The sequence below is a fragment of the Lactuca saligna genome, chromosome 6 (genome assembly GCF_052625555.1).
Source record: "Lactuca saligna cultivar CGN05327 chromosome 6, ASM5262555v1, whole genome shotgun sequence".
In the NCBI taxonomy this organism is placed as follows: domain Eukaryota; kingdom Viridiplantae; phylum Streptophyta; class Magnoliopsida; order Asterales; family Asteraceae; genus Lactuca; species Lactuca saligna.
This window is the reverse complement of record NC_136422.1, coordinates 50,476,890-50,486,242: the sequence shown is the minus strand read 5'-3', so window position 1 is coordinate 50,486,242 and position 9,353 is coordinate 50,476,890. Positions and strand designations below refer to the sequence as shown.

Here is a 9,353-nt window from a genome sequence, read left to right as displayed (position 1 = left end):
TTTTTTTTTTTTGGTATAGGCCCTACGTTCAGATATTTAGCTATGTTTAACATAATTAGCTTTATATTTATTGTCTTATTTTGTTTGTATTGTTCCTTAGTGCATCCTCAATGGAGGTTTAATAAGAGTTGAAAAGATGATGACTAGGATTGAATAGAAGTTTAATAGAATGTGAGTGATGATATTGATAAAAATTGAATGATCATTGAGTGGTTCAATGATTTTTTTTTTCAATTAGATTTCAACGAACATATAGAAATCAAGTAAACTTTGTAGAGTTTAATGGAGTTTGGGTGTTTAAGAGTATAATTGAATAAAAAGTGAAATGTTGATGTGGCAATCCATTGAACTCCATAGAATTCAAAGGATTGTCGATGTCTTAGTTTACATGCATGTTTTTCATGGAGTTGATTTATTTGTTCATACGCAAACACTCTAAGATTCGTTTACTTTTTAGTATTCATTTCTTAGTGTTTCGATTTAAAGATTTGGGAAGGTGACTATTTGTTTGTTGGGTGTTGTTCACATTTCTTAGTTTGGCAAACCATAAACCCTAAACCGCAAGTTCCGTCGTGGTGTCCACACAATGTTCAAGCGTAATGACATCCATATAAGGGCTGCATCAATGACGGTGGTGATGGCAGCAACAAGCAGCACCGCCATGAATGACCATTGCAATCCTTGACAAGACTAAAAGCTGATCGATGGGGGTGGTGATGATGGCAATGATGTAATTATGCTTTGATCACCAACACTCCAACTTGTATTAGTAACATATATATATGCTGCCACTTTAAACATAATTTACTATAAAGGAAAGTTTTTCCAAATATAGAAACGTACAAAATCCAAGATTAGGGTTTTTGAAATTAATTCACATAAACCCTGGAAACCAATATGCCGATCTACTACTACCACCGTAATTCTAATTAAATTCCTGAAAAATACATTTTTCCCAACTTATCCGCCAATGGATTTTCTCGATGCTACTGTATTATTTTATCATAGTTAAATTACAAAACTACCCCACAAAATCATGAATCAACTGACCTCCAAACCGCTGCCTGAGCTGATGTTCATGTTGCTGCAACTGTTGCACATGTTCCGCATTCTGCCTGAGTCCCAAAGTAAGAGAAACAGGCCCAACTCCACCAGCATCAAATGTGGTTCGTGGGTAGGGCATGATGTTTGTAAAAGACCGATCCATTGTGGTTTGAGGAATCTGAAACTCTGGCCTTGATCTTTTCTCATGCTCCCATAGTTGACCATTTGGTTCATTTTGACCATTTATCATAATTAACGATCCAGAATTCCTTGAACACTCGGGTTGTTGCTTGTTTGTCATTGAGCTCATGTCCATCCTGCTAGTGTCTGGATCATCAGTTGGAGGATTGTTTGTATTTGTGTTGGACTCCACCAAACCTTTAGTTTCAAGGGTGTGGATTTCTTCAACCATAGGCTTCCATATGCGCACTCGAGCATTTATAAACCAGTTTGAAACCTGATTCAATCACCATCAAAACGAATCACCTTGACAAAACACATTTCTTATAAGTGTCTTAAAGCATCAAGACATACGTAGCAACTAACCTGATTTCTTGTTAGTCCCGTTTGAGTTGCCAACATATGTTTGTCCGCATCGGATGGGTACCTATAAGTATAAATTTAGCCCATGCATTGTTTCAAAATTAGAATCTTATGCACTAATGTGAAGGATATAGTGTTTTACGGGTGAAGAAAATGGTCAAACAGCCAAGCTTTTAGAACCGAGACTGCACGTTCAGGAAGGCCTCGTTGAGGTCGCCACACGGGTTGTTGGTTTCCAAAGATTGCTGATCCTCCACTTGATTTCCCATGTCTTTGTGAGTTATGATCAATGGATTTCAACTGAGATAATGAATCATTTGTACCAGTGGTTGGAGAACATAAATCTTCAAAGGTCTTCTTCATTTGTGTAAGTTGTTCAGATATCGCACTCTTAACAAAGTGGAAATGGCGTGATACTGACTTGAGAGCCAAAGAAACGTATGGAGTTGCTGAACTAAGTCCAGCGACTGTTTCAAAAGATGAAATCACCATCTGCATCTGCTGATTATATTGCTTGTACCTTCGGCATACCTTTTGAAAAATACAACACCAAGAACCATGCGTTATAACATATGAAGTGAAGGATAGTTGTGACAATAGATTTCTTTTGTGGGCTCGTAAATGGAAAGTTGGATGGGAGTGGAGAACATTGCATGTGAAAGGTCAATCGTGGTGTGATTAGCGACATTAAAAGTGACGATAGTGGGGTAACTACAGTTGAAAGTATGTTCATCAATTTGGTATTGTAATTAATAAGAAAGTTCTCCAATATTATAATCTTACTGATTTTGACCCAAAAAAATCTTAAGTTTTCTCCATTATGAAAGTACTTTCGTGGGTCCGTTATGTTACGGATCATTTTGAATTGATAAGAGGAAATTAACAGTATCCTTGACGTCTCGAAAGGGCAATACTCTTATACTCTTTCGAGAAGAAGTGTAAAAAGGCAAAAAAAGAATGACCAAGAAAAAACAAAAGAAAAGGTAACTCTTTACGTCCATATTATCAAATCAGAGAGAGTAATAATAGTGTTCAGTATTTACTAGTGAAAATAGATGATAAGTATAGTCATCGACTCATCGTACAAGTGTTTGTCAACCAACATCCGGTGGGAATGTTGTGTCACACCCTTTTCACATAGTACAACTATTTCTTGAAAGTTTTGAACGACCCTTAAAATAAAAAATAAGTTTTGATAAAATAAAAAATATGGTTGTAAAAGATCCACATTTGGAACGCAAATTATCACTAGGATCCCGTATGAAACATAACATAAAAAATAATAAGAAAAAAAAGACTATTACTCGCAAACTCAAAAATACGTCTGTAAAAGATCCACATTTGGGTGCAAGAAACACCCAAAATGCATGTTTTGAATAATCACAAGATGTGTACAGAAACCATTGAAGTACATGTTTTAAAGCACTGGTTAGGTTATGAGAGACTGGTTAACAGTATAAACTACGTACGAACGAACTATATTAATTTGAACAATAGTATTATAGTGCAATAATGATACGAAGCTCTCCTAAAAAAATGTTTTCATTTTCTTGGGTGATTATTTGAGAGTTTGACTAGGCAAAATGAAACGTTCATATTTAAAGAAACTCACAAACAAACAAAGATTAATTAGAGAATCGGGATTAATATATACCTCCTCTTGCATATATAGTAACTTGGCCTTCTTTTGATGAAACTCCGGCCGATATGATTCAGAAAGAGAGCTGCTCCGGCCAGAAATATGTTCATTGGAACCGTAAATAGTGGAAGATGAAGCACCGGAGCCACCAGACTCGGTGGAAACCCTACTCATTTCTTCTTCGAGAATCTTGTGAGTGTTGTCACATGCTTGAACTAACTCGTGACACCCAACATCACAATTATCATTCAATAATTCTTGTGCTGGCTTCAAATACTTGGAATTCTTGAGAATAGTAGCGTAACCCGTGAAAGGACCCAGCGGGCCAACATTCCGATGAGCAAAAGAAGAGATACCCATCAACTGTTTTGGGTCCGAATTCGTTAAAAGATCGTTCTTTAAGGGTTTGGGAGATGAATGTAGGTTTGGAAACTCGGATTTAGCTTGAGGAACTGATGAAAGTGATAAAGATAAGCCCTGTGTGATGCAGTTGTTCTCATTAGTTCCTTCTCTATGATCATTACTTCTATTTGCTATAAACCCTAATTGTTCCGAAGCATTCATCCAACACGGAATAGGCTGATTGATCTCTAAAAAGTTCTTGCCTTGATGAACATGGGTTCCTACGGTGGCTGATGTAACAATTTCTTGTAGAGTGTTTTGGTAATACGGTGTAGAACTAAACGCCGGAACTTGGCCGTAGTTTTTCGGATCACCCAAGTGAACGTTTTGCAAATCGTGACTAAACCCGTAACTCGATTTGGAAGTGGCTCCGCCGTCAACCACCATCGGAGAATTGGAGTTACTTTGATCGATACTCATGGAAGCAACGTTAGAGTAACTAACAACATTCCAGTCACTACTAACTTGAAGTTGGTTTTGAGAAGCGACAACACTTTTCCAATTCGCACCGTTTTGTGAGTTGTCGCCGATAACTTTAGACGATACCGAGTGGGGAAAATTCGCCGGAGATGAACCAGAACCCGAATCTTGTTCATGGGAAACAAAAGCATGGTTCGGAGGTATCAGAAGTTGTGGATTACTAGCAACGGAATTAAGCATTTCGGAGGGGAATACATTCGGATCGTATGAAATGGACCCGTATCTGGGTCTATGAACTTCAAAGTGAGGATCTTGTGATAAATGTTGGTGGTTCGGATCGTCAGAGTTTTGCTGAAACCTTAACTTATGTCGCCGGCTTTTCTGGGCTACATGAGATTCCGTTCTCAGATTGTTCATCTCCATCAAATTTAAAGATATAGTATCTTCTCACCAAATTATAACAACAAAAGCTTTCACTTGATTAAGAACTATCAAATTCACTGCATGAAAACAATCGAAGTATGAATCTTGAAATCTAAAACGCCATACAAACAACAATAACAGTTATAAAAGGTTTTGATATCTAGAAAACCCATTCAAGATAAAGAATGGAAGTCACGTAGACATTCATGGAGCAAGATAAAGGTCGTAGAATCACCTCATGGATGAGAGGAAGTAGATCTTCATCTGGTAAAGCGGCAGCCGGAGAACTAGAGCAACCGTCATCGGCGGAGAGAAGATTAAGAATGGTGGCGTGAGGTGGAGAGAGAAAGAGAGCCTTAGGACAATGATTGCAAAGGTGATAATTAAGTCCAGTTGGCTTTTTAGACTTCTCGTGTCTCAAAGACCTAGAGATTTAACGACGTTAAGATTTGACGGCTGATATTGGGGTTGTCTGCGGCGGTGGCTGACGGGGTTGGATGGTAGAAAAGGATATGGGGTTTAAGAAAACACCCCTAGTCGGCCAATTAATTACGAAAAGGTCTTTGATTATCTACCTTTTTCCAGGGGCCACATAGATTTGACGTCCATTAATTGGATGCATCCGAATCTCTCTTCGATGCATCTCTCTTCACGACCATACAAATTTTGGACACACAACATTTCACATTTTTAAGGTTAAAGTATATTACTCTGTTCGTAGTTTGCTGAAAATCATGGATAGAAGTAATTTGCATACAATAAATTTTTGTTTTTATTTCACTTTAGACGGGTTATATATATATATATATATATATATATATATATATATATATATATATATATATATATATATATATATATATTAAAAGGTATATCAAAAGGGGTAACTAATAAGAAGCTAAGAGTATAATTATAGAAACAATGAAAAAAAATGCATTAATTTAAACAAAAAAAAGGAAAATAACTTATGAGGGTAACTACCTTTTATTCGTGTTTACATATTAGCAACTTCTTCTTTTTTGTATGTGATAAAACAATTAACTTATTTTAACTGTTTAAATTACACCAATATTACAGGCTAATATCTGTTTTAACCGGTAACTCAAAGGGAAAATGACTTAGGAGGGTAACTACCTCTTATCCGTGTTCACATATTGGCAACTTATTATTTTTTGTACATAAGTAAGCAACTAACTTGTTTTAACTGTATAACATCCCAAAAATCATGAACAAAAATTTTGTTTTTAATTTAATATTAAAACCATAATTGTCAAACCATTAATTTAATATTTCGGCATCGGGCCCCGCCCGACATCAGGCCCTGCCTGGCAATGAGTCTCGCTCGGTATACAGATCTGTCTCTCTTAGGCCCCGCCTGTCTCCGGGCCCCGCCCGCTTAACACATACAATCATATAACATGCTAACACATAAAGAAACATACTTTACTATATCCCTGACCTAAGAAACATACTATGCTAATAATAAGATATGGAACATCGTCCGTACTCAGCTAGTGATGAGAAACGGGACCTCGCCCACAGTCACCTCTTTACCAGGCACATAGAAGTATCACACGGTCAACAAGTATAATTTAATATGCAAACATTCATCAGGCACCCGCCCGACATCAGACTTTGGTTTGGAATAACATACTAGCATACAATGCCTAGGGCTAACCCCCGGGTCTTCCTACTCATAGACTACATGGGTTGGCATTATGGCCTTAGACCCATTCACACAGTGAGGAGACTCAACTTGCACTGTTGAAGCCCTGGCTGGAACTAGCTGAGTACGGACAAAGTTCTGTATCTCATTATTAGCAGAGTATGTTTCTTAGGACAAGGATACAGTAGAGTATGTTTCTTTATGTGTTAGCATGTTATATGATTGTATGTGTTTAGAGGGCGGGGCCTAAGAGAAACAGATCTATATACCGAGCGGGGCTCGTTGCCAGGTGGGGCCTGATGTCGGGCGGAAATGAGTATAAGATTATGTCATAATAACACCAAGGGAATGAGTATAAGATTATGTCAATAGCCATTTCCTCATCAAAGTTTACATTGAGCTTCAACATACGATCCACATAACATTACATGTGTTGCAAGTGGGTCATGACAGACTCTTCGTCCTCCATCTTGCTGGTTATGAGTGACTTGACTATCTCATACCTTTCTTGATGGGTTCATTGATGGTACTTCTCCATCAAATCCTTGCACATCTCATAAGGCTAATAGTCCTCATAGAACCTTTACAGCTCAGGAATCATAGTAGCCACCATGATGCATGCCACTCTGGTAGCATCATTGCAGTATCTCACATACTCAGCTATTTCTTCAGGAGAAGATTTAGTTTCATTAATCTCGTTCAGTTCCTTTTCGAGAACCTATTCCTTGTCCTCAAAGCGCAAAGTCATTATGATGTTACGGATCCAATGATTAAAATTGGAACCATCAAAAGTGACCTTTGATCATATGCTCAAGAGCGATAAGTGGTTGAAGTTGTTGTTGGAGGAATCAGAAGCATTGTTTGAAGTTGACATCTAAAAAAGAAAAAGGACAAGTTTTGATTAGATAAGAAAATCCTCAATATAACACCCAAATTAAATATTCACACTAGGATCCAACTAAATAATTCACAATTCAGAAGAGAGACGTCGTAACCTAACATAAAATTATTTAAATGTTGGTAAATGACGATTTACCAATTTCACCACGAAAAACAAAAATTAAATGAATTAGGTTTTAAATGAAATTCCTAGATCTTTTGAGATTCATTCAACTATTCAATGACATGTTTAATCTCGATTATGCCCTTTCCATTTGTGATTGGGATACCGAGGATCACAAACAAGGTATGAATAACCATGCAAATTAGATTGTTACTCTCGATGTCATTTATCACCTAATTAATGTGTTAGTTAACCACACACGCTCCATTAATCAATGATAATTTATGAGATACCCATTTCCACCCTTAATAAGTCTATATTAGTGTGTCGGTTACCCACACACGGTCTAATAACAACTTTCATAAAGTGAAATATGTGATGTCATGGATTAGCATCAAATTCACATTTTCCTAAAGTAACTAAGATTGGGATTTAATAAAAACATTTAGTGACTTTGCTTATTCCTTTATACTTATTAATGAGAATTAAGTTTCCTATCAAACCTGTTCGGCTAAGGACCCTCCACCAATCAAGGAGGCGGTGGGTGAGAGTGGACACGTATTCAACCGCAATTTTATAGGCAGTTTCCTTATACCCCCTTATACATTGGCTTCGTGAATGAGGCGTACTAGCGATTCGACTGAATTGTCTTATACACATAGTAAATGTATAAACTTTTAACATTACATATAGTATAAGGGTATATTTTAAACATTTCAAAATACTAGATTTTTTATATTCATTTAAAATTTTGAAAATTAAAACAATTTTAATTTGAAATTTAAAATTTAAAAACTTTTGATTTAATAGTTATCCTTTAATTAAACCTTTAACTAAATTATTAAATCAATTAAGGGTTATCCATTAAATTAAAAAATTAATTTAACCTAATCCCTTACCCCTAGATTTCGAAATAAAGGAGAGATAATTATAAGATTCTATAATTATCTAATTAGAAATTAAAAGATAATTACCAAATATAACTACCCTATCGAAAACCCTAATTTCGAAATCAATGACTTGGGGTGGAAGGCAAGGCTTTCAACCTTGCAAATTTTTCAAAAACCCTAGGGTTAGGAAACCCTAGATTTTGACTTTAAGGAGGCCAAAGGAAAGGGTTTGAAAACCCTTTTCAATTTCCGAAAAATCTAGGGTTATAACCGTAATTACGAAAATCATAAGCCTTAGGGATTAATTGCCATAAATCCCAATTTTTTCAAGCTCAATCAATTGCATCAAATCTAATTAAAAACAAAACCAATATCCCTAAAACCATTGATGGGTTTTGAGCATACAAACTATTCAATGTGTGCATGTAACCCTAAATGATTGGATCTATGTTTTCTCTATTAGACATACAAGCATTGAACACAAAACTAGAAACCCTATGAGGCATGTACAATTTTCAAAATGAACATAAAACTAGGTTTTAGATACATACCTTTATTGTTATGTATTAATTACAATGATTCCTTTGAAGATCTTGACATTGAGAACAAGTGTCACAAATGTAACACCTCTAATGGATCACAAAAAACATAAAGGCAAGAGGATGATTGAGAGAGAGGAGAGAGTAGGGAGGCACTAAAAGTTTTGTCACTTCTAGGGTTTCTAAGGAGTGGCCGAAACTTGATGGGGATGAAGTTATGTTTATCGTCAAGGTTGCTTAGTCCCAAAGGTAGGGTTTTAAGGTGGAAACCCTAATTTCCAGCTTAAGGCCTAAGCATCCCATTGATCTACCTTCTCAAGGCCTTGGATGAAATCCTAAGGGCCTCCCTTAGAAATTTCGGCCAACCCTTTTTAGGGTGATCCAAGAGCCCAAACTTCAACTATTAATTAATTGAAAAATAACCCATGTACTTTTAATTAATTTCTTTAATCCCAAAATTAATTCCAGATTAATTTCTAATTAAATATAAATTAAGAACATGAATCTAACTAATATATCATTTCCATAATATATTAATAAAACATTTCAATTTATTAATCAAATTAATAAATTCTTCGTCTTCCTCAATTAATCATCCTGTCTAGTTGCCACTGTGTAGACAACCCAAAAGGACTATGCTACTATTAATTTAAATATATTACAAATATATTTATGGGCTTCGACACCAAATCCAGTAATTCATGAAAATAAAATCTTCTTGAAATCTGAAATAATCACAACCTCTCCAGGACAGGGTATATTGAAAGAACTCGCTCTTCATAAA

General features: G+C 36.0%; 1 protein-coding gene across 1 annotated transcript; it reads right to left on the bottom strand.

Moving 5' to 3' along the window:
- Window positions 1–803: 803 nt before the first annotated feature.
- LOC145000778 (uncharacterized) lies at window positions 804–4,880 on the bottom strand. The gene is made up of 5 exons (XM_078960055.1): window positions 4,707–4,880; window positions 3,242–4,548; window positions 1,730–2,118; window positions 1,591–1,651; window positions 804–1,501 (listed from the first exon to the last, which is right to left on the bottom strand). Exons 2-5 carry the CDS (start codon window positions 4,469–4,471, stop codon window positions 1,022–1,024), a joined length of 2,160 nt encoding a protein of 719 aa, XP_078816181.1. The 5' UTR covers window positions 4,472–4,548; window positions 4,707–4,880; the 3' UTR covers window positions 804–1,021.
- Window positions 4,881–9,353: the final 4,473 nt, after the last annotated feature.